At 59.6% G+C, this 24,986-nt stretch overlaps 1 protein-coding gene across 1 annotated transcript; it reads right to left on the bottom strand.

Moving 5' to 3' along the window:
• Window positions 1-928: 928 nt before the first annotated feature.
• RASAL1 (RAS protein activator like 1) lies at window positions 929-24,672 on the bottom strand. Its single transcript, XM_036353895.1, has 21 exons — window positions 24,076-24,672; window positions 20,580-20,636; window positions 18,350-18,463; window positions 18,155-18,216; window positions 16,891-17,020; window positions 15,003-15,084; window positions 14,784-14,915; window positions 12,922-13,010; window positions 12,277-12,394; window positions 11,971-12,124; window positions 11,549-11,613; window positions 11,136-11,248; window positions 9,114-9,306; window positions 6,999-7,136; window positions 6,331-6,475; window positions 5,030-5,202; window positions 3,799-3,936; window positions 3,587-3,722; window positions 2,788-2,908; window positions 1,730-1,803; window positions 929-1,474 (listed from the first exon to the last, which is right to left on the bottom strand). Exons 1-21 carry the CDS (start codon window positions 24,138-24,140, stop codon window positions 1,335-1,337), a joined length of 2,439 nt encoding a protein of 812 aa, XP_036209788.1. The 5' UTR covers window positions 24,141-24,672; the 3' UTR covers window positions 929-1,334.
• Window positions 24,673-24,986: the final 314 nt, after the last annotated feature.

Raw genomic sequence — 24,986 nt, forward strand, 5'->3', positions numbered from 1 at the left:
GGTTAAGGTTTGTTCTCGGGCAGGGGCACCAAGCAGTGCAATCAGTGCTCCCTGGTACAATTACTAGGAATGAGGGGCTCGGCTGGGAGCTCAGCGCCTCTGGGAAAGTATGGGAGAAAGCTGGGAGACGCATGACCAGCTCCGTGGTACCTCCGAACCCCAGTCTCTGCCCTGGAGGAGGAGGGCCAGGTTCTGTCTACCGAGGGAAGAGCCAATCCCAGGATCTGCAACAAGCTTCTGATCGGCGTTTGCAACAACCAGGAATGCCCAGGTGGCTGTTGCGGGTGCTGCGGCTCCAAGCGACCCCTGCTGGCCACACATGGGATAGCGCCGCATCCTGCTCCACCTCCCAATTCAGGTAGGTTTTGTTCCACCCTATAGTCACACAAAACCAGAGTCCTTGGAGGCCCTACCAGGTCTGACCGTTGGGTGTTTCCAAACATTTTATCCTCTGGGATTCATTCTTCAACAGGCTCTCACCCCAAACTCTAATAGGTAAAATCGCCCAGCCCCAGTGATCCTCAAATCCCATGATCATCCAGGTCACCTGAGCAGCTTGTTAAGAATCCTGACTCCTCCCACCCACACTCCTTCAGGTTGTGATGCAGAAGATCCCCGCGCAGCCCAGGGAGCTGCATTTCTAGCAGACACCCCGGGGGAGGGGAGTCTTGGGGCCACACTCTGAGAAACTCCTCCCTGGTTCCAGAGCTATTTCTAAGTCACTCCCTCCTCGTTTTATACAGGGTAAACTGAGGCTCAAAGGGGGAAAGGAGCCTGGCTGAAGGTGTCCCAGACTCCCAGGGTCTGTCTGGGCCTTGCACATTGCGCTCCCAGCCTGTTCTTCCTCAGGCACCTGATTCTGGAAGCTTGTGGTTAGGACCGTCCGCCCAGGAGGATCAGTGTGGGTACAGTGATTGGCAGACGTGAAAACAGGAAGGGCTGAGCCCGTTTAGTGCTTGCCTGGGGCAACAAGGCCACATGGGCATGAGGGATTCAGGTACAGCTGTATCCAGCAGCCTCAGTGGGGTGGGTAGAGGCCGGTCCCATGAAGCAGAGACCTCAGGCTGAGCCAAATGAGTCAGGTTCCTTATCCCAGCCACTCCAGTCTGCCTCAACCCAGTCAACTCAGAGAGTGAGACTCCTTCAGTGCGAGGCTGGCCCCTGCCTCCATGCACCAGGCTTTGGGCTTAGAGCACGCGGGACTGGGAGGTCTCCGGAAGCCTCAGCATCGACGAAGAAGGTACAGGACAGTCGCAAGGAGACTCCTGGGCCAGGGTGCGCCGAGACGGGCCCAGTGGCTCCTCATTCTTCTCCCAGGCGCCTGTGGCATTTCCTCAGGGCCCGCGGGGACCCGAGACCGCCTTCCTCTGCTCCTGCTGCTGGAACTCCTCATGGGCTCGATTCAGGTCCTCCAGCACCTCCAGCAGGCGGGAAGCTGCTTCTCTCTGCCCAGCCAGGGCATCGGGACAGGCCCCTGGGAGGGAGGCAAGGGGGCCCCAGGGGCTTAGCCAGGTCAGGGCAGGCTGCCAGAACCCACACCCAGTGGCCTTCTCGGGCTCCAGATTTGCCTGGTGCCGTGAGAATCCTTAAAGGGACTAGAACCCACACACGCAGCCTTGGGCCTGCTGGTGGATACAGGAGAGGGGCTTGGAGGTCTCAGGGATGTACTTGCAGGTTGTGGGAGGTGTCAGCACGCCAAGGAAAGGGACCGCCTTAACTTGACCCTTACCTTCCATGGCACCGGAGTCCTCCATGTCTGCCTCCGGACTTGAATCCATGTTGAAATCCTCCAGGAATTTCATCCTAGAAAGTGAAAGGGAGAAAGACAAGGCTGAGCCCTGCCTTAGGGATTCTCTGCTGGTTGCAGGAGACATTCAGGTTCTCTCTAACCAGCACCACCCACATCCTCATCACAGCCAGTGTCTATGGCAGCGGTTCTCAACCTGTGGGTCGCGACCCCTTTGGCGGTCAAACGACCCTTTCACAGGGGTCGCCTAAGACCATCCTGCATATCAGATATTGACATGACGATTCATAACAGTAGCAACATGACAGTGATGAAGTAGCAACGAAAATAATTTTATGGTTGGGTCACAACACGAGGAACTGTATTTAAAGGGCCAGAAGGTTGAGAACCACTGGTCTATAGAGTCTCGGCCTTTTGATGGGTTAACTTATTCAATTACCACAAAAAAGGATCTGAGGTAGGTGCTTCCTATTACCTCCGTTTACTGGTGGTCACTGAGGCACAGAGAGGTAAATAACCTGCCTAAGGCTGCACAGCATCACAGTAGTTACCATTTATCGAAAGCTACCCGGCACCTACACAGGGATCTACCTGTATTAGCTCATTTGATCCTCAGGACAACCCCATGAGGTGGGTACTGTTACTAACCCTCGTTTCCAAAAGAGGAAACTAAGGTACAGAGAAGGTAAGCAACTTGCCCAAGACCACACAGCCAGCTCGTGGCCAGGCCAGGATTTGAACCCACGCAGGCCAGCTTCAGCACCCACTCTGCAATGAGTTGGAACAAATGTCTGTCGCTGGATAACAATGACCCTGCGACCAGGGAGGGGAAGGGGCACAGCCACGGTCTCTGGAGCCCCAGGTACTAGAAGATGCTAAGATCCAGGGATGAGGGTCCACCTGAGGGTGCTTCCCCACCCTCGCACCCCACCCTCAGCTGATGCGCTTGGAAAGAATGACTAAATGAGTAGGGGAGGTCTCAGTGGGCAGCTGGCCCAGCTGGTCCTGGGGGTGAAGTGGGATGGGGGGGGGGCACCCACCTGAGCTGGTCCCGCCCCAGGAGCAGCTGCCGATACACCATCTGCGTCTCAGCATCGGGATCCAGTGGGTCACTCCAGTCTCCCAGGGTGACAGCCGAGTGTGTGTGGCTGCATCCGGCAGCTGAGGGGACACAGCATCATCCATAACCCCTCTCACCCGCCCCCCCCCCCCCAACTCCCAAGGCAGGCTGTCACCAAGCCCTGCCGCTTCCACCTCTACTTCAAGACCCTCTGCCTCCACCCTCGCCCAGCAGAGCAGTGGCCTCACCTCTCTCCAGCCTCCCACAGTCTAGGCACCAGCCACACAGAGCCTTTTAACCTTCCTGCCCTCTCTGCCTCCAGTCCAGGCCTTTGCTCGCCTGCAACATCCTTCCTTACCCATCCCTGAACCCAGCTTCGCTGCTCCACTCCTACTCTTCTCAGGTCACATCTAAGCAGCACCTCCTCCAGGAAGCCCTCCTTGATCTCCTGCCCGTCCTCTGGAGTCCCCAAAGCCCGTCTTGGCACTTAGGAAGCTGTATTACAAGTGCCTGCTTATTCGCTTGTCTTCCCTGAGAGCAGGCCTGATGCCTGTCTGTGGACCACTAGATGCCTGGTGCGAAGTGGGTGCGTACAGGATCATACCCCACATTTAATCCTCACAAAACCGTAGGAGGGAGGCCTGTTACCAACCGCATTCCGCCCTTGAGGAGCCTGAGGCATAGAGAGGTGAAGTAACTCGCTCCATGCTGCTCAGCGAGCCCAGACAGCTGATTGACAGGTGGGGTGGGCGGAGCCTGAGCCCGCCCTGCCCCCTCACCTGAGAGCTCCGCCTGGAGGCAGCAGGTCCAGCGCGCGCCGCGGAAGGCACCGGGGTGGCAGGTGGCCAGCTTGTCCGGGTTGGGGGCGCTGGCCTTGCGCAGGGCCGACAGCCATTGGTTGAGGTCGTTCACGTTCTGCAGGGAGTGGGGGGTCAGGGGTGAGGTGGGACTCAAGGGACGCCCCGCGCCCCCCAGCCTGGCGGCGGCTCACTTTGCATTGGAGGTAGGTGGTGTGCAGCGTCCCCGAGCCGTCCTGCGTCACCACCTGCATCACGTGCGGCAGCTGGAAGGCGCCCTCGTCCACACGCTCCACGGCGCGGATGTGCGACACGGGGATGGAGGAGCGCATCTGGGAGACAGGATTGTGCTGCAGGGTGGGCTGGGAGCTGGGGGGGGGGGGGGCTGGGAGCTGAGGGGGGGCTGGGAGCTGGGGGGTGGGCAGGGCGGAGACAGCTTCCCTCTGGGTGTGTGCACCACGTGGTGTCCCCGGAGGTGGGGACATTCAACCTCGTGTGTCTGTGATCTGTGCGCATCCCCACTCAGCTGTTCCATGACGCCCTACAGTGTAGGGCCTACACTCTAAGTGACACCTTCTCTGGGCATCAGTTTCCACCATCACTACCATCCTCCTCCTCCTCCCCCCGACATGGCACTTGGGCTGTGGTTGGTTCTAAGCACTTCCCATTTACCAACTTGTTTCCTCATCCCAACACATCCCTGCGGCTGGGCCCATTATTCTCCCCAATGTGCAGATGCGGAAACTGAGGCCCAAGAGGTCATTCACCCGGTGGAGCCAGAACTGGAACCCAGGGAACTCTAGAATCCACGCTCTGCTGACCAAGTAGACACACCAAGTCGGCACCCTCTCCGCTGTTAGCCGTTGTGTGTGTGGCGTACACAGACGTGGGTGGACCCAGTGTGTGTGTGTGTTTGTGCTGGACTGGAATGGCAGCCCCGTGGGAACAGGGATTGTCTTGTTTGCTGCTGTCTGCCCCGTCCACACCGAGCACACTGCCCCGTGCGGAGTAGGAACTCAATGAACGTTTAAGGAATGAATGGGCGTGAACGAATGCCCGGTGTGTGTGCCCAGCAGCCAGGCCTGGACCTCTCCGTGAGCATTTGACGTGCGTGTCCATGGTACGTGGGCAGAGACCTGGCTGGGAGCAGGTGCTTAAGCATGGTCATTGTCGCCTGTCCACATCGGGGAGGGTGTGTCTGCGGGGAGTGCACATTCTGAAGGCCGTTTGCTGGGGAGTGTGTGTCGGTGGAGGCCAGTCCCTGGCCTGGGCCCTCACACCTGGGCCCAAGGGTGTGAGCAGAGCCTGGCCTGAGAATGTGAATTCGCCAAGTTGCTATGGGGCCTTGGGCAAGTCCTCGGGTGCTAAGGCCGCTCTGTGAGGGGCCGCCACTGGCAGCGCCTCCATGGTGGACGGCAGGCCCACCTGCCAGTCGGGACTCTTGGCGTAGGAGAGGGTCTCCCCGCTGAGCCAGAAGTAGCGCTTCTTGAAGGCAAAGCGTGTGGCCAGGCTGGCGGGCTCCTCCTTGCGCTTCAGCAGGTAGCCTTCTCGGACGGTCACCGAGGGCGGGACCAGGGCCCTGGCCGGGCCCCCAGCCTCTGGGAAAAGGGGAGGGGACAGTGAACCTTCCCATCCAGGCTCCGCGTGGCCAGGGCCTAGGGATGAGCATGGTTCTCTGTTCCCGTAGCGTCCACTCCCTCCATCGGGAAGGGTGTCGCTGATGGCGGGCGGGGAGCACAGACTGGCCGTGATTCCTCTCTACCGAGGGACCTGCAGGTAGTGTCGCAGGCAGCCAGCAGGGGGAGCCATGCCGTCCGGAGTCAGTCCAGGGAGTGCCTGAGATCAAGGCACTCTCTGGGAGCCCAACACAGGCCCCTCCCCCGCACCACAGGGACCCCTCCAGCCACGGGGGGGGGGAGGGGGGGGGGGCTCCGCATTTCAACAGGTTGCTCCTATGCGACTTCGACCCAACTCTCTCGTGACCTGGGCCCCACATTGTGATGTGGACTCAACCCCAACTCTGCTTAAAACTGCCCTGCGGCTCCATTTCACTCTAAGTCAAAGCCAAAATCCTTCCCACTGCCTACAAAGCCCCACGCAACCTGGCCCCTCGCCTCTCCTTCGCTCCCCCCCACCCCCACCCCACCCCACCCCCATTCACTCTTCTTCACTGGCCTCCTCACTGCTACTCTCTGTCCCCACCTCAGGGCCTTTGCACATGCTGTTCCCGGCCTGGAACTCTTCCCCGGGATCCTCATGGCTTGCTCTCTGTCCTCCAAGACTACTTCTGGCCACCCCCACTCCAACATTCCCTTCCCTTCCCTCCTTTACTTTTTCTCCTTGGCACTTGTCACTGCCTAACACCATGATTTGCTGAATCATCTTATTTACAGCTTGTTGTCTCCACTGGAATAAAACTTACACGAAAGCAGGACTTTCTTCTGTCTTGCTCACTGCTGTTTCCCCAGCTCATGGAACAGTGCCTATTACATAGTAGGCGCTTAATAGATATTTGTCTATTGCGTGAACACCATGCCACAATCCCCACCTGCACCTCCACATTGGCTGGAATGGCACAGTAGGTGCCAGGAAATGTTAGCTGACTGACTAGCTGACGCACAGGTCCACAGGCTCAGTGCTATGGGTGGGGGAGGGGTAGAGGGAGGGCAGGTCCCAAGGGTCTAGGGGAGTGACAAGCCAGACGTGGCAGGGCCACCGGAACTCACCCTCCTCCCCATCCACGTCCACCAGCTGGTCCAGGAAGTCTCTCACACGTAAGATGCTCTGCAGCAGGAAGGGGTGCAGAGGGGCCATCCACAGCTCCTTGCCCTGGCCCAGCTGCTGGCCCAGGTTCCCGATGCTCTGCACAGCCTGGAGCAAAGAAGCAGGGGATTCCAGGGTCAAGGTCACTGCAGGGGCGGAGCCCTCTGTGGACCCAGAACAGAGTCCCAGCGTCCTGGCTCCCACATCAGTATTCAAAGAAGAAGTCTCATAGCAGCACCTGCTCTGGGCAGTATCTGTTCCTCCTTGTGGACAGACATACACCCCCAGAGCCCTTATTATTCTATTCCCTCCTGAGCCCAGGTCCCACAACCAGGATTGCCTGATCCTATCATGCATGTCTGGAGCCCATCAGAACCTCAAAATGTGGCCACTTGGCCAAGGATGGTCTAATTCATACTAAGGTGTAAAGGACTACTAGCCTGCTTCCCACTTTCCTCCTGGAAGAGTAGGTCTTTGTTTCAGAAGAGGAAATTAGAGAGTATAATGGATGCCTTCACCCTCGGGATGAGAGCTAATGGTGGTGTTTCAGGGTCTCATTTGGGTCTCCTTCAGGCCTGGCCTCCCCTCCCCTCGCTCAGCGCCCCCAGGATGGGCCCTCCAGTGCCGGCACCTTGGCAAGTAGCAGCAGTGAGCGACCGGTCTGGGGGTCTGCGTGATGGTCCCGGAGGTCAAACAGCTTCGGGGTGAGGATGGCAGGTGCAAAGAATCTCAGGAAGAGGAAGCCGCTTATGGCCAGGTACTTGACGTCCTGCCGAGAAATGCAGCAGGTGAGAGCCCCACCCCCCAGACCTATCCCCGCCCCCCCTCCCCGCTGTGGAAACTGAGGAAGTGAAATGGGAGATGGGTCAGAAGGCCATCCTGTCTGTCAAGGAGGCTTCTCCTTTTGGAGCCTCAGTGTTTCCATCTGGAAAATGAAGCAAGAATACCAATTCTGCACAATCAGATGTAGCCAACATCCTCAGAGTCTGCTAAGGTCGCGTCCTATGACGGGAGCAATGTCATTATTCCCATTTTACAGATGAGGCAGCAGAAGCTCAGAGATGTCAATTGACTTGCCCAAGGTCACACAGCTGGTGAGCAAAGGAGGCAGGATTCAATCCCAGATCTATCTATATATATAAAAGGCTAAGCAACCGTCCAACCACCCGACCACCAGGGGGCAGATGCTCAACGCAGGAGCTGCCTAGCTGCAGTGACTTGGCAGCTGTGGTTCTGGGGTGCATCACCCAAGATGGGGGAGGGACTGAGGGAGGTTGGCTCCAGGGCGTGTCCAGCCCATCTAGCCCAGTCCCGCCCCACAGGCCACCTTCTAATGAATTTCCTTTCAATGTGCACGAATCCGTGCACCAGGCCACTAGTGATTTATGATAGTGAATAGCAACAGGCCAGACACTTCTCCATACATCTGTTTATTTAATACTCACCCAGGTGGTATTACACCCCCATTTTACAGAGGAGGTGATTGAAGCCCAGAGAGGGAGGGCTACTTGCTCAAGGCCACTCAGGAGTAAGTGGCAGAACAAGATGGAGCCCAGGCAGGGTTTGAACTCTCAGCTCTCCACCACACTCTCTTGCATTCAACACTAGCTATTGTGGAGAGCTCACTTAGTCAGGAACTGAGCCTGAACGATCACATTTAACCTTCAAACATCCCATGGGGTAGAAACTATTCTCTCCTTTTTCTAGATGAGGAAACTGAGGCTCCAGAGCCTGCCCCGTGTGCACCCGCAGCCCCAGCCTCTGCCCTATACAAACTGTAAAGCGTGGTGCCCGCCCCCCCCCCCCCCCCCGCCACAGGTGAGGCTAGTTCCCTCAGCACCGCAGAGGGTGTGTCTCCATCCTGGGTACATCTGGCTCCCCCCAAGCCACTCCCCACTCGCCTCTCCTACTCGGGCTATATTTAGCCCCAGAGTGTTTCCGGAGTTTATGTAGGGGCTGTGTTCACACTGGAGACAATGCCCTCCCTGGTGGGTGCCAACTCCCTGGCCACCGTGAGCCCTGCCAGGGACTGGGGACCTGGAGCTGCCCCTCCCTCCCTCCTCTGGAACCCTGAACTGACCCCCAGGTCACCGCCCCCGCCCACCACGTTCAAGGGTAATTTTAGCCTTCGACATCAGCACGTGACTTCCTCCTTTTTGAGAAGGAGGAACAGGTGTCAGAGAGACAGAGAAAGGGGCTCCCCTGACCCCATCAAGACTTGTGGGCCTGAAAAAGTCCCTGCTCCCAGCCCAAGGCCTTTCCCACTGAGGGGGCTGAGAACTGGGGACACTTGGGTGTCACGATATTGGCTCCACCCGCAAGGGTCTGAGGTCAGACCGTCTGGGGAGCCCGCCTCCCTTCCCTCCCGCCTCGCCTCCCTGCCCGTGTCCCACTTAGCACCTCTGCCGGCAGCCCAGCCCCAGCGAGAGCCCAGCAAAGTGGGGCGTAAGGCAAGCCACATCCCAGTCTGGAGGCCACTCCCCAGGACTGAGCGAGAGAAAGGAGACACCCCGCTGGGAGTCTGGAGGCCCAGGCTCTTTGCCCTCTGGGCCTCAATTTCCCCATCCGTAAACAGGAAGTGGGGAGCTCTTCACCCCGGCTCCAGGGATGGGCCACAGAGCACTGCAGCGTGGCAGCCCCGTGTCTGCCTGTCTGCCTCTGTCCTGCCTCCCACGTGACCCTGGACAAGCGATTGCCCACCCCGGCCTCAGTCTCCCCATCTGCCCACGGGGAGCGCCCGGCCCACCTTGTGCTCGTCCTGGGGGAAGCGCTCCTCCACACGCTGATGCAGCCGCTTGAAGGCCAGGCGCATGGCAGGCGGGCAGCGCCCCACGGAGCCCACGATGGCGTCCACGATAGGCCCCAGGTAGCCCATCAGCAGCCCCAGGCTGGCCTCCCGCACGTGCTCCTCTGAGGACGTGCCCTTGAAGGAAAGCCTCCTGGGGGGCCAAACAGAGGGACTGTCTCAGAGCCCAGCCCCTGCCCGCCCTCCACCGGCCCCCCCTGGGCTCAGGCAGCGCCCGCCTTCCCACCCACCGCCACAGCCTCCCCCTACCATGCCCCTGGCTCCCCACTGCTGCTTAAACACATGCAGCTCATTCTTGTCTGGGAGCCTTCGTCCGTGCTGTTCCCTCTGTCCGGGACATTCTTGTCCCCACATGCAGCTTAGATGTCACCTCCTCAAAGAGGCCACCCCCTCCCCATCGCACCTCATCCCAGACCCTAAACATGCATTTCAGCATGGACATGCCAGACACATGCTTCCACCCCAGGGCCTTTGCACTTGCTGTTCCCCTGCCTGCACCTGACTTTCTCGCTCCCCTCCTTCAAGTGTTGGCTTAAATGTCCCCTTCTCTGCGAAGCTGTCCCTGTAGCCATCCCTATGGAACACCGCAAGCCCCTCCCCTGCTCCTGGCACTTCCCTCCACCCTCCCCAGCTTCATCCCCCCCCCCCCCCCAATAACACTGATCATCAGCAAGAAGCTTCTTCTTTAGTGTAGCATCTGTCTCCCCCAGAAAAGGGATTTGTGTCCATGTGTCCTCTGCTGTGAACTCTGTTCAGACGATGCCCGGTATACAGTAGGTCCTCAACAATTGTTTTGTTGAGCGGATGAGGGAGTAGCAGTTTTCTATCTGCAGTTATTTTGTTCCTTTCTTGTTCCCATCCAGGTGAAGGGTCTGTGTTGCCCACTCTCAGACTGTGACCTCCGCAGAAGCCAGGCTGGGGGTTCCCTGCACCCCCGCCCCCCCCCCGTGTCCTGGACCCAAGGAGCTAATGCCTCTGACATCGTGGCATTTGATCCTAATAGCAATCTGATGGACTACTAGTAAATATCCCATTTAACAGATGAAGAAACAGGCTCAGAGAAGTCTCCTTGCAAACAGGGCAGAGTCGAGATTAGAAGTCAGGACTGCCCACTGGGGTCTGGCTACTGCCCTGCACTGCCCAGGTGCTGGGGCCCAGCTGCATCCTCGCCAGGTATGCTGGGAAACGCCTCTGCCTTGGGGTTTCGCAGACCGACCCTGCCCTTGTGCACGGGGCCTGGGTTCAAATCCTGCTGTGCAACTTCTTCCCAACTGTGCAGCCCTCGGCAGGTGACCTCCCTCTCTGAGGCTGTTTCCTCATCGGGTAAAAGGGGTCCTGGTGCCTGCCTCCAGGGCGGTCAGCAGCTGTGGGCAGCACTTGCTGGGCGGGGCCCGAAATAAAGGTAGGGCTCTCTCCTGTCCCCACCATAGTCCCCGATGGGCTGCCCAGCAACCAGCCTCATGGCCTGGCGGGAGTGGGGAAGGGCCCGGGAAAGAGAAGAGGAACCCACGGAGGCGTGGAGTGACCCAGCCACTGCCCGGCCTCCTCCAACCTCATCAAGTGCTCCAGGGCCCGCCCTGCACGCAGCCCACGCTGGGCCCGCCTCGCACGCAGCGCCCGCCGCCATGAGGGAAGCTAGAAGTACCGCGTCCTGGGGTGCGTGCATAGCTCGGTTCGCTCTCACAGCCGCACAGGGGCGAGGTGGCTTGCACACCGGTGGTGGCAGAGCGGGGGTTTGAACCCGGGGAGCTCGAGTCCTGCCGGGAACCCCTACACCAGGCAGCGTGAGGACTGAGGTGCCCACGGGGGAGACTTTGAGGTGGGCGGCAGGGCTGCGGGGAACGGGGGACGGGGTGAGGGGGGCGGGGGAGGCGGGGAGGGGTTAGCAAGGGGCACAGCCCGACAAGGCTTGGGGACAAGGGGGCTGTCGGGGGTCAGGGTCCCCCCCTCAGCTCTGCTCACTTGGTGCGGCCCAGGTCCATCTTGCATGGGTCCAACTCGATGTACTTCTTCTCCTCAAAGACGCGGCTAATCACCGGCTTCAGGACCTCGTGCAGGTAGGGCATGCCCACGAGCTGGGGGGGGGGGGGGGGACCACATGGGGCGGGGCCGAGGGCGAGGCCGGGGCGTGCCCGTGAGCTCAGGGCAGGGGGCACCATGCAGGGAGAGGCTCAGAGCAAGGCCCAGGCACGCCCAAGGGCTGGGTGGGGGCACGACCCAGGCTGCCACTCGGGTGAGAGGCCAGGCACCTGCCACCAGCTCCCCAGCTCAGCTGCCCACTGCCACCTGAAGCCAGCCAAGCTCCGGGTCCAGGTGGACACTGGAGGGGTGCCCTTGAGGAAGCTACTGGGCCCCGCAGGCCTTCGCCTACTCACCTTCATGAACTGCTCCATGGACTTGGATGCCAGGGAGTTAGAACGGAAGAGGGTGTTGGGGTCGGCTGGGAGGGCAGAAGGAAGTGTTTTCTGGGGTTGGGGGGAGTGATCCACCTCACCCCACCCACCCACCCAAGGTGGAGGTCAGGATGCTTCCAGCCTCAGGCATTGAGGAGACCCGCAACATCAGCTCTGTTCACAGTCCCGAGGCCCAGGGTGGTTAAGCAATCTGCCTACGGTCACACAGCTCAAGCGTATCAAAACCAGCTGGCTCCACACATGCACACACACACACACACACACACACACACACACACACGCATGCCCCTGTCCCTGCTTGAGCCCCCCTCTTAGCTCCCCAGAGACCCTCTGCAGACTCATCCTTGGGGGAGTGCTGTCCGGGGGTCCTGTGGGCAACTCACTGGTCCGCGCCAACTCCCGCCGGGTGAGATAGTCCAGAAAGGGCCCAGCCAGACCCTGGCCAAGAAAGAGTTTCGCCAGCTTGGTGGCGAGGTCCTGGCGGCAGTCCCCCGAGGTCAGCTCCTCCAGCACGGCCAGGGGGCTGGAGACGTCCTCCTGGAAGGACAGGCGGCAGGCAAGCTGGCCGGGGGGCCCTGGGACTCCGGGGCAGCTCAGACAGATTTCCCCAAAGCGGGGCGGCCAGGGTCCAGACCCCCCCACACACACACCCCCCAGTCCCTGGGTGCCTGCTTATCTGTCGCGCCCACCTCTGCCGGCTGCAGCACAGACTCCATGAGCAGCTCCAGGAGTGGCCGGTAGCATCGTGAGGGCAGCACGCGGTCCTCCAGGAGGCGCACCTTCAGCCGCAGGGCACCCAGGCTCCCCCTGACCGGGTCAGAGCACACACATGTACCGATGGAAGGATGTATGGGCCGGCGCGGAGATGGGCAGGTGAGAGCACAGGTAAGGAGCATGGATATTTGCAAAACAAGGTGAGTGTGGGTAGCGGTGAACAGGCGTGGCCAAGTCTAACTGGGTGTGAGCAGATGTTGACAGGTCTGAACAGGCCTTGACAAGCACAGACAGTGTGAACACTGTGGCTGGTATAAGCACGTGTGCGGGAATGGACAGTGTGAGCAGGTGTGGACAGGCGTGGAAGGACCCAGGGTTCTGATCACACATCAACAGGTGTGAACTGACACGTTCGCAGGTGGGGGGGTTAAAGGTGAACCCATTCGGACATGTGTAAACACAACTGGGAGACGTCCACAGACATTTGTTCGATGAGTGAACAGTGTGCCATGGTGATGGTCAGTGGGCTGAGGTGCACGCCCCCATGAGGACCCGCCACGAGCTGAAGATGGTGCCCAACATGGTTCCAGCCTGGTCTCCTCCCTCGGCCCCACACTTACCCAGAATCCTCCTCAGCTCTGGGAAAGGGCAGGAGACGGAACCAGCCGTTGGGTGGGTTCTGCTGCAGGACCTTCGGGGGGAACTCCACCTGTGCGGGGACACAGAGCTTCAGCGGAGCCCTGCCCAGCCCGCCCAGCCCTGGAAGAAGCACTCAGACTGCCCGCCCAAGGCGGGGTGGCACAGCCTGCCAGGGGCCATGTCCTCCTCCCCCTCTGTGTCCCATCAACACGACAGCAGTGGCACTCCCTCCCCCAGTCCTAACTGGTGAGCCCTGCCAGGGCACTGAGGCCTCCAGGGACAGTTATTTGAGGAAACTGAGGCTCAGAGAGGTGGAGTGACTTGCCTAAGGTCACACAGCTGCTGGAGACAGCATGTCAGACTGGGTGTGTTTTCAGCTCTTTTCAGGGACAAAGCTTAAAGACAGCACGGAAGGCGCCCGAGCCCCACCCCCTCTTTTAAATAACTTTATAGAAATATAATTGTGCCCCCTACAATTCACCTATTTAAAGTGTATCACTCAATGGCTTTCAGTATAGTCAGACTTGTGCTAACATTACTACTAACTTCAGAACATTTCCTATGAGTCCCCCCAAAAGCCTGTACCCATTAACAGTCACTCCCCAGCTCCTGACAACCACGAATCTATTTTGTCTTCATAGATATATTCATCAATTCTAAACATTTCCTATAAATGAAATCATATCACGTGTGGGTTTTTTTTAGACTGGCTTCTTTCATTTAGCATGTTTTGAAGATACATCTATGTTGTAGCATCTGTTGGTACTTTGTTCCTTTTAAGATATATATATATATATATATATATATAATTGATTTCAGAGAGGAAGGGAGAGGGATTGAGAGACAGAAATATCATTGATGAGAGAATCATTGATGGGCTGCCTCCTGCACGCCCCCTACTGGGGATGGAGCCTGTAACCCCGGGCATGTGCTCTGACCAGGAATTGAACCATGACCTCCTGCTTCATAGGTCAAAGCTGCCACTGGGCCACACCAGCTGGGCGGTACTTTGGTCCTTTATGGCTGAATGATATTCCATTGTATGGCTATAGCCCCTTTGTTTATTTGTTCAGCTGTTGATAGATATTTGGGCTGCTTCCGCTTTGGCTGTTATGAACAATGCTGCTGTGAACATTCATGTACAGGTTTTTGTGTGGACATGTGTATATTTTCATTTCTTGGGTACAGACCTAGGAGTGGAATTGCTGGGTCACGTGGTAACTCTATTTCCAACCACTTCAGGCACCGCCAGCACTGCATGACCAAGCCTCCCTCTTATTTGCTCTAATCTTGCCTCCTTTTAAAAACTACCAGCCCCGATATACCTGCACTGCTACCGAGAGGCAGGAACAATCCACCCATTGTACAGAGGGGGAAACTGAGGTTCCAAGAGAAAGACCTCGACCCCAGTGCTTCCAGGAAGAGGAGTTAAATAAAGGCTTAGATTCTGGAGTAAGAGAGACCTGCACTCAAATCCCAGCTCTACTATTTCCTAGTCATGTGACCGCGGGAAAGCCACCTAGCCTCCCTGGGTTTCCCCACCCCAGCCTTTTAGGGAGGCCTGGAGGGTAAATGAGGTTATGTAGAGCAGCGCTCAGCACAGGGCCAGGTACTCTCATTGTAGAATTAGGAGATGGGGCCACCCGTGGCCTTAGCAGGTTCCTGCACCTTTGAGAGCCTCCGTCTCCCCAAATGCACAATGGGGCAATCGGACTCATTTCCCTGGACCTGGTGAGGCAGCCTTCACATCTACCCTCTGAGCCCCAGCGTACCAGCCCATCTCCCCTTCCTTCCCCCTTGGGGGCGGTGGGGAGCCATGGAACGTGTTGGAGGGGGTGCTCACCATGCCCAAGAAGTCGTTCTTGCCCACCATGTCCCAGTCCCAGAGCTCCACCCGCAGTGGGGAGGGGGCGCCCGGCATCTCCCGCAGCTCCAGCACCTCATCCCAGTGTGGGAAGCGAGTCTTCTTGATGGTCTGGGGGAGGAGGGGGGTGAAGAGAGAGCTGACTGGGACCCCACCACCCGATGCCCCACTCTTTCCCAGTTCTCCTCCACCACTCACCGAAGTCTCCAGGCTCTGGCTGCCCCAAAATACACGCGCGAATGGGTCAGACGTGCCGGAGATGTCTCGGGGGGCCAGGTCCCTGGGGACAGATGAGGACAGGAGTGGGGACCACAGGACCCTCAAGGACCAAAACCCAAACTGGACCTTGGAAAATAGATTCAGGGTAGACCATTCAAATGCCACTGGTTTCCGAGGCAATAAACTGCTCCATTGTAGGGACCCAGCGGGGAGCACCCCTCACTGTGCCCATCCTATTGACTAATGCTGCCCTATGAGGAGGCACCAGTGATGCCCCTATTTCCAGATGAGGAAACCGAGGCACAGAAAGCTCAAGTCCTGCATCACCAAGCCCAGCAGGCAAAGGGGGTGGGGGACTCAAAGCCTGGCTCTGCGCTCCATTGTCTGGGCGACACGGGAATGAATAGCCACGTCACCTCCCGAGCTTCGGTTTCCTCATCTGGAAAACGCGAGTAATAACAGACCAGCCTCAGGGGCCGAGAGTAAATGAGATGATGCGTGGAAAGGGCTCAGCATGGCAGCTGGCAGCTGGCAGCTGGTGGGGGCTCAGGTCAGTCCTTCACTCAACAAACACCATGCCCACACCTGCCTAGCACCCAAGAAAAGGATGAGACAGAGACCCCTGCCTCTGGTTGTCATGACAACCCCAAAGTCTCACCCCAATCAGCCTTCCCCACTCCTCCTCCTGAGGTCCCCCAAATCCAGGGACCCCCGCCCCCCGCAGAGGAGCTTCCTCCTGCTGCTCCTCTCCCACCCATGCTCAGCATCCAAAGCCTTTGGTTTCCTAGGAGCCAGCCCAGTTGCTAAGCGACAGCAATCGGTCCCTTTCCTGTTGCAAGAATCCTGCACAGCCTTGTGGCTGGGGGGGGAGGCCCAGGGCGAATAGCAGATAAGGAGCCCTGTCCCATACTGAGTCCTCTCTCCTGTCCCCTGCCTCTCCTCTCCCCCCACCCCACCCGCCGCCCCCAGTACTCCACCCAGACTCCAGGGATCCCCAGCTGGGGACAGAAATCTGGAGGTGGTGGGAGAGACACAGAGAGGGCAAGAAAGGACTTAAAGTCACGCAGCAAACTAGAAATTGAGATGCTCCCCAACCTTGGCAAGAATCAGCCTAAAAGGGAAGGTTGGGGGAGTAAGGTGTGAAAAAAAAAAAAAGGCAGAAAGACAAGATGGGAGATAAGAAGGGAATAGGGGAAAGTATTTAAGGAAGCAGAATAATGGGGGAGCTCAGAGAGAGAGAGAAAGGGGATTACAGAGTGATAAGTAGGCAGGAGGAGTGAGGGCTGTCCCATGAGCTGGTGCCCTGGAGGGTCACTGTGGGGTTTGCTGGTCCCGCATCTGTCTTCCTCCGGATGTTTCTTTGGGGCAGGACCCCTCCCCTCCTCACTCCCAGCCCACGCGATCTCTTAGGGGCTGATCCCTCCCTCCACTCCAGGAAAGGGCTGTGACTCAGGCCTGACCAATCAGTCAGTGTAATTGACTCAGAGACAGGCATGAGCCAATAAGAAATGCTCCCAAAACATTGGTTGGAAATGGCAGTTGGGGCTGCCAAGTTGTTAGGATGGCAGCTGAGGCTGCTGGGGCCATCGTTGCCCCCACCTGGGGAAAGACTTAGAATGAAGCTAACACAAAAGACAGCTGAGGAAATCTGTGTCTACAGAGTCCTGATGTCACCCTTCAAGCACCTGGATCCAGCCATACCTGAAGCTACATGTCACTCATATGAGACAATCTGCTTCAGTCCGTATGAACTGGGTGTCTACTGCTTACACTGTGACTAATATACCTCCTCGCTCGTGTCTGGCCTTTGGTTGCTGGTCCCTGCTCATTCTCAGATCACCGCCTACACCCCACGCCGTGACCCTACCTGGCCTTGAGCACATGGCAGCGAAGACAGCGGCCCCGCACATCTTCCAGCATCTGCACAGCCAGGTAGATCTCACCTTGCACCTCGGCATCCGGGTCCACGGGGCTCAGGTTAATCCAGCTGTCAATTCCTGGAGGGCACAGGCATTAGCAGTTGTTAAGGACCTACCACGTCCTAAGCGTTGTGTGTGTGTGATGGTCTTTGGTTGTGAATTCATGTTTGTTTGATCTCATTCTGTGGGAAACCGAGCATGAGGCTGCTTATCCCTGGAGACGAGAGCTGCTTGCTCATTCTGGGCCTCTTTAAGGGCCGTCGGTCTAATGGGCGAGTCTCAGGGTCGGGACCGTCTGCCTTCGCCCTGGCTCAAGATTTAGTCTGTTCACTGCAGATTAGATACTGACATTGACTTTCGGGGAACTCCTTCCTTATTCCCTCGCTGTTGCTCTCTGCTCCCCGTTAAGTTTTGCTGACGAATGGGGGATGGGAGGAGAATACTGGGCAGTTTTTCTTCTTTACAGCAAGTCCAACAACGTATTAGGAATCGCATCTAATTCAGGAGCTCCCTGTCACATGGCAGGAGGGCCCTTCTGAAGGTGGAGTGCCCCCGGGCTGCTGGAAATGAAAGTTCCACTTCACCTCTATCTCCACTCCAACCCCCAAGTGCAGGATGCTGTCAGCTTTCTCTCACTCGATTATTGTACCGACTCCAAGTTGATCTCTCAGCTCTACTCCTGTCCCACTGCGATCCAGTATCCACAAAGCAGCACAGAGATCTGAAAATGTATCTAATCTCTCTTGTCAGTCTATCCTCCTCTGATACGGCTCCACTCTCTCCGCTGTCTCGCTCAAGGACTACCAATGGCTCCCCAGTACCTCCAAGAAAAGGTCCAGGCACTGAGGGCCATCTCCAATCAACCCCCACACAATACTCCATCTGGCCCGGCCCACGCCTGACCCTAGAAGAGAATCTATGGAGATGGGCCTTTGCCTCTTTGCCAAAGCACCTTTAAGGCCCCACTCCTTCCCCTTCCTCCAGGAAGCCTTCTTGGACCACCTGCCCACTCCTCCCCTGCCCTGTCATACCAGTGATGTTCCACATACCGCCACCCCCACATGTCTGTCCTGTCTAAAAACAAGAACGGAAATAATTTTCCACGGAGGGCGCTGTGCTTCTCGTGACACTTGCTCTGCCCTTGCAACGCCCACTCTGGGCATGGCCACCCCTCCTCCCTCTGCCGGCTGAGGACCGGCGCCTCTCGCCCACCTCGGGGGTCAGCAGCAATTGCCTCCCTGCTCAGCGAGATCTTGCCGATGATGTCATCATGCCTGTGGGAAGGGAGCAGGGAAGGGGCCAGGTCAGAAAAGGGACAGGCATCAAGGGTGGGCAGGTAGGTGGGTACTTTGCTCTGGGGTGTCTGCCTCCCCTCAGATGCCAGGCGTGGGTCCCCAGCACACATACCCCACCGTATCCTCATCCAGCACATAGAAGGCCAGATGGTGGAAATCCAGGGGCAGGTGCACCGTGTACTCCTCCCCCCAGAAGGGGCTCAGGCTCCGCCAGACAGTTGCTGTCCTGCAAAAGGGGGCACAGGGGGCTGGGGGGACTTGGGCCACACAAGCCACAGACACCTGGGCACCCAGGTGCACATGCGCGGGCACACACACACACACACACACACACACACACACACACACACAGGGGATACACTGAAACAGACACTCATAGATACACCAAGGAAGCCAGAGACACAGGCACACATATGCAGCCTCAGAAACTTCTAGAAATACAAATCGATGTGTTTCTACACACTGACACATGTGGACACACATAAAGAAGACAGACACAGTCACAAACCCACAGACACACATACGTACACAGCAGGCACACATGTAGAATCACACAAACACAGTAACTAACAACACGCACGATTCCATCCATCCATCCATTCATGCATTCACTGGGTGCCAAGGCATATGGGTTCTGGGGGAATCAGAGGGAGAGACACCAAGGCCCATGCTCCCTCCGAGCCCCCTCAGCAGCCGGGCGCGCTCTCCCGAGCTCTATGGCACAGTGAGAGTCCTGTGCTGTGGTTAGTACCTGGTTGGGTCTGGGAGTGGGGGTTGGAGGGGTCCAGGAAGGCTTCCTGCAAGAGCTAGTCAGGCAAAGTGGGGAGAGAGGATGAGGACAAGCATCCCAATGGCTAGGACAGCATGTGCAAAGGCCCTGAGGCAGGGATGAGCTCGGTACTTTTGAGGAACAGGAAGGTGCTGGTTGGAAAGGGAGGAGTGTGAGGGGCCAGAAGACTAAGTCAGCAGGAGCCAGAGCACTCAGTAAGCCCGGGGGAACCGTGGCAGGGTTAGGGACCAAGACAAGCTCAGGCACACCCATAGAGCGTCTTCACGCCGGCACCCCTGCAGACCCACTTCCCTGTACCCAACAGAGAACAAAGAACCTCCGTGCTCAGTGAGGACACACCCAAACGTATGGCTGTGAAATCTGGTTGGCACACCTGCCACTCCCATCTTCCTTTTACACACTCTTCCCCAACAGAGCACGAGTGTGCACACGCATGCATACATCCACCACACTCTGCCCTCTAGCCCAGGGCACCACCATCAGTTGGACACTTCCTCCCCCTAACCCTGCCTCTTCCCAGCTGGAAGTCCCTCCCCAGCCCCACGGTGGGGTGCTCCTCCGAGCCCAGAGAGGGGGAGACAGCAGCCTGCGGTGACACAGAACATCAGCCTGTGGGTTTGTGGGGAAGGGGGCGGCATGAGCACAGAGAGAACGATGGAGGGGGTCAGCTGGGTGCTGTAGGCTGACCTTCCCCCCACATGGGCTCCCTGCCCCCAGCTCCCAGTCCTTCTGGACCGGAACCTCGCCAGCAGCATCCTGAATCCTGCTGTCTCCATAGGAACCGAGGCCTCAGCCATCCGCCCACCCACACCCCTCAGGCCTGCGGGGGCTGAGAGCTGTCCCTTGATCGGCCTGCGGGGGTGGGAACCAAGCATGACCCAGCCCGATGTCCCCCTGCCGAGACCCGCTCACACATCAAACACCCTCACACCTTCACATGTGCTCACATTGGTGCCTGTGGACCCCAATAAGCAGGCAGTGGTGCGCACGTGTGTACAGGGCAGCCCGTGTGTGTGGGCACACCTGCACACAGACCACACACTGCTACACATAGTGAGCCTGCATTCCCACAGGGACACGTCCATCTGGACACCAGCCCTCCAACACCCCCATGGACACTCAAGCAGGCCAGCTGGGCGCAGGCGCACACACACACAGCCTGGTGCCCGCGGCACCCAGCAAGCAGGCCCGGAACCAGCCAGCCCAGCCAAGCGTGAGATGCCCGCCCCCGGGGAGGCCACCATGGGAGGCACAGGCTGGCAGCCGCTGAGTCAGCCCCAGGAGCCAGCAGGGACATGGTCAAGTCCAGGGGGAAGGTGCGGGCCAGCTGGGCTGGGTGGGGAGAGGAGCTGGCGGCCCCCACTGTCCGGTCCAGGGCCAGGTCACAAAGCACCACCATCGGGCTGCAAGTCCGCCGCTGGGGTGAGCATCGCCCTCCCCGGCCCCTCTTTTCCTGGTGGGTTCTTGTGCCTGGACTCCCCAGGCCTAGAAGGAGCCCCTCTCCCGGCCCCGGCCCTGCTCGCCCCGCCCCAGCCCGGCCTCCACTCCTCACCTGGCCACCACCTCGTCGTCCACTTTCACTATGCAGTAGGGGTCACTGCTCCCAGACCTGCGGAAGGAGGAGGTTGAGAGGGCAGTCGTGGGCGGGGACCCCAATCTGCCTTCATGTCACAGGAGGGTGCAACGGAGGCCCAGAGAGGGGAGGGGACCTGCCCAGGGTCACACAGCAAGTCCAGCTACAACGCTGGGGACCAGCAGGAGGTCATGGCTGCTCAGCCTGGCCACTGCGACCCCGGCCCAGCAGGCGTGGCCTCCCTGGGTGTCCACCTGCAGAAATAGAACACGGAGGCACCACGCGAGGAAGTGCCGAGTCCCTGTCCCAGGAAGCCCAAAGCGAGTGCGTGCGTGTGCGGGGGAGTCACACCTGCTTCCCCACCTGCTGGCTGTGGGGCCCTGGCAAGCGCCGGCCCCACTGTGCCCTCAGTGCCTCTGCCCTATGAGTCAGGAAGAGCATTAACATATACCCCCTGGGGCAGAGGAGGAACTAAGAGGCACGCGAGGTGCAGGCAGCCCAGGCTCACCCAGAGCCTCTCTGGCCTTTCATTGCAGCGGTTCCCCTGAGCAGGGGACACACGTGGCTCAGCCGCCAGCAGGGACAGACCTCAGGAGCTCTCGCTGCAGACAGCCCGGGGCACCCAGACCTCAAGCCTCCACCGCCCACCTGGCAGCCAGGATCCAAGCCCAGGTCCACAGGGCTCAGCGCACAAGCTCCTAACCAAGGCTGCCTCCAGCCCAGTGGCCCTCCCTCCACGCCCGGCCCCCACCTCTCTCTCTCCGCCACCTCCTCTCAGTTCAGCTGGTCAGCGATCCACACATGCCTCGGGGATTCCCAGGAGCAGGGACGTGGGCACCGGGACTGGCTCCAACCGGAGGCTTGTCTGCTGGCTGAGCCCTCCCTGTGCCTCAGTTTCCTCTCGGGGTTCCTTCCCTAGCCCCCTTTGCTGGGCGCTCCAGTGCGTGCATTTCCCATCTGGTCCCCCTCCCTGGACATCTCAGACTGGGCGGTGGCTTGTGTCTCTGAGTTCCTCTCTAGGTTCTCCATGGAGCGCCCTGGGCCTCAGTTTCCCCACCTGGCTCCACCCCCCTGAATGCCCGCGGCTGGGTAACCCCCACATCTCATTGCTCTCTCTGGGTTTTGTAAAGCGGCTCCCGTTCCTCAGTTTCCCCAACAGCGGATGTGGGCTGGCATCTCACCAGCAAAGGGCTGGGAGACACGCCCTCCTGTGAACCCCGCCTGACCCCCGGCCCCTCCTGGGAGCCGAGCTCACACGTCAGCTGCCCGGCTCTGACGCACAAGGGCCTTATCAGGCTCCTATCAGGTAGGGGCAGCGGCGGGAGGGGGCTGCCTCGCCGACCTGCCATGGCTCCAGAGCCTGGCCTCTCCCACGGCCGCTGCCCCACCCCGTGGGAAAGCAGGCCCCGCGGCCATGCCTGCCCAGCCTGGTGTGCGCATGGGAGCGGTCAGGCTTCAGATCCTGGCCGCGTGATCTTAGGCAAGTGACTTTGCCACTCTGGGCCTCAGTTTCCCGATTTGTAAAGTAGAAGTGCTAGCAGAAGCCGGTCCCTAGTCAGCCTCGGTGACATACAGCGATTATTTTTATTATTTTTGTTGTTGCTAATCCTCACTCGCGGATGTTTTTCCCATTGATTTTTAGAAAGAGTGTGTGTGTGTTGGGGGGGGGGGGGTACGGGAGAGAAACATTGATGTGAGAGAGACACATCGACTGATTGCTTCCCCACATGTGCCCAGACTGGGGCCTGGGATCGAACCTGCAACCCTGTGCCCTTGACCAGGAGTCAAACCCTCGACCCTTCAGTGCGCAGGTCGATGCTCTAACCACTGAGCCACCGGCCCGGGCACCGCTGCTGTTGTCAGTGATAGCAGTAACTCTAAAGTCACCCGCTGAGTCCTCCTCTTACGCCAAGTCCAGACGCCCTAGAATCTGGGGAGGCTTCAGGAAGAATCCAGCCTTTCCTTAGGAGAGGGGCGAGAACACGCCCTAGCTGAGTCCCCGCGGGCGGGGAGATCCCAGCATGCTCTGAGGAGACCCCCTGTGAAGAAGGGAGCCAACAGCTAGGGAAACTGAGGCAGGATGGCCAGATCCCCAACTGGGGCTTAGTGACTCCCTACCCTTGCTCGAGGGCGTGGCTTTGGCCCAGGAACATGGGGAGGAGGGTGGCATGGGAGCCACGCGTGACTCAACTCCTTCCCATGAGGGGCAGATGGCGCTCACCAGCCTCCATCAGCCTCCAGGCCCTGCTCCTGGCTTCACTGCCCCAACACTTCCGGGGTCTCTCTTCTCGGGGCTCGGGGAGGACATCTCAGAGAGAGGGAGGGAGGGGCTTGTCCAGGTGCCGCATTCGCACAGCAGCGAGCCCTCGGCCTCGGTGGGTTGCTGGGCTGTGCTGACTGGGGGCGGCTGAGGAGGATGGAGGAGCTCTAAGCAGCGCCCCCCTGGACACAGCCGCAGCGTTGGGGAGGGGGCAGGTGGTGGAATCGAAGGCAGGGTCCTCCTTGCTGGGGGCCCGCAGCTGGGGGAGTCAGGCAGAGCAATGGCTCAGAACCCAGGTTCCTGCTCACCTTGGCCGCGGGGTAAGTCCTAGCTGGTCCTCCACCCTCCCAGCTGCACGGGGCTGGGAGACCCCGTCCAGGGCTCCCATTGCACAGATGGGAGATGGAGACCCAGAGAGAACCAGGTTCAAGGTCAAACAGCCGATGTCCTGCCAAGGATCCCGTACCTACACCAGGTGCTGACACCCTCAGAACCCCTTCTGGGCTCCAGGCCAAGCAGGAGGGGGACCCCTCACTACCACCATTCTGCTGATCCAGGCAACTGCTGACTCAGCCCCAGGGAAACCCAGCCAAGGACTGGTACTAGGGGGCCCGAGGGTTCTCCAGACCCATCACACCTGGCGGGGAGGGCGCTGCCCAGGGAGGGTTAGCTCCTCAAGCCGCTCAACATGCAGGGAGGGCCAGGAACTACTGGCTGGGGAGCTTGGGGCTCTGGGTCAAAAGCACCCCAGTTTCCCCCAAGGCTGGCGGGCTGGCCATCTGGTGACTCTTTGCAAATCTAAACCCCAGATGCACACAGAGGAATGCTGGGCCACCTGGATCCCCCCCACACCCACCCCATTTTGTTGATAGGGGCCCACCAAGCCAGGAGCGACACCTCCCCATTCCCATCCCCACCCCCATCTCCAGCTGCGACAGAATCCGCCCCTCCAGTCTCCGGCTGCCGCTCTGTAAGACCCTTTAGTTACATCCCAGGATCAAAGACACCCAGCCTGGGGGGCAGAGCGGGCATCTGGGCATGGGGCAGCGATGGGCATGGGGCCTCTCCCCCATGAAGGTGTATCTGCCTCAATACAGGGTCTCAGCGTCTTAGACGGGAACCCATGCCCACTTCCCCGACCCTCCCCGGCACGCGGAATGGGCGACCCCCACCCCACCCCATGCCCCGCACGCCCCTCGCTCCGGGAGTACTCACACGTCCTTGGCGGGCAGCGCCCGGCCCTCCACCACGCGGACATTCAGGGAGCTGATCTTGGCCATGGCGCCCAACCCCAAACTTTCAGGGCGGGAGGGCGCCCGGGTTCCGAGGCTGGACCGCGGGGAAGGGGGGTGGCAGAGAAAGGAATCTACATGTCACCAGCTGCAAGCCTGGCGCCCTGTCCCGGGTCCCAGCGCCTCCTGTCCGAGACGCGGGGAGCTGGGCGGGAGGTTTTCGAAGGAGGAGAAAGGATCGGTGTCCTCGGAGGGGGCGCCCTCCCCCCGTCCCCCGCGGACTCCACAGGTAGGATCCGCGTGCGGAGCAGGTGGGGCACGCAGGGAGCGCCGCCGGCTTTTGCCTCTGAGTCTGGAGCTCCTGGTGGGCGGGCAGGGCGGAAGGGGGCGGCCCGGGGCCCTCCCCGCAATCCCGCCTCCCTCCGGGTCCCCGCCGGCCCCCGGGCCCCCTCGCGCGCTCTCTGCCGGCTCCCCAGCCAAGCGCACCCGAGCGCGCGGGCCGCGGAGACCAGGGCGCACCGAGGCTCGGACTGGCAGGTGGGGCGTGGCCTACGGCCATGATGGGCGTGGCCAGTGGTTCCTGGTGAGTTGGCATCGGGCTCAGAAAACGTAGTGTGTCCCCCGCCTGTCCTCCCTTCCACACCTTCACGTCTCCTCGGCCCTCCCCGCCTGCCATCCCAGCGCCGCCTCCCGGTCCGACCCCCACCCCCCACCCCCGCGCCCTGTCCGGAGCAGTATCCGTGTCTCCGGGAGGGGTCGCTAGAGAGAGAGAGAGTGGCCCATTCCCTGGGGGTCCGTTAGATTCCAGGGAGGGGCCTCGATCTCCCCTTCTAGCTCTCAGTTTCCAATTAAACCCAGACTGTGCGAGCCGCCGCACCCACGTCACGGGCTGGC

Source organism: Myotis myotis, unplaced genomic scaffold (genome assembly GCF_014108235.1).
Source record: "Myotis myotis isolate mMyoMyo1 unplaced genomic scaffold, mMyoMyo1.p scaffold_m19_p_20, whole genome shotgun sequence".
Taxonomy (NCBI): domain Eukaryota; kingdom Metazoa; phylum Chordata; class Mammalia; order Chiroptera; family Vespertilionidae; genus Myotis; species Myotis myotis.

What these genes read in the sequence shown, in the direction of transcription:
- RASAL1 (XM_036353895.1), bottom strand. Translation starts at nt 24,140, where the DNA reads ATGGCCAAGATCAGCTCCCTGAATGTCCGCGTGGTGGAGGGCCGGGCG. An exon ending in GCGCTGCCCGCCAAGGACGT is followed by an intron (nt 20,637 to 24,075) that starts GTGAGTACTCCC and finishes CTCCTTCCGCAG; the next exon opens with GTCTGGGAGCAGTGACCCCT. An exon ending in CACTGCTGCTACTTGCCAAG is followed by an intron (nt 6,476 to 6,998) that starts GTGCCGGCACTG and finishes TCTTTGCTCCAG; the next exon opens with GCTGTGCAGAGCATCGGGAA.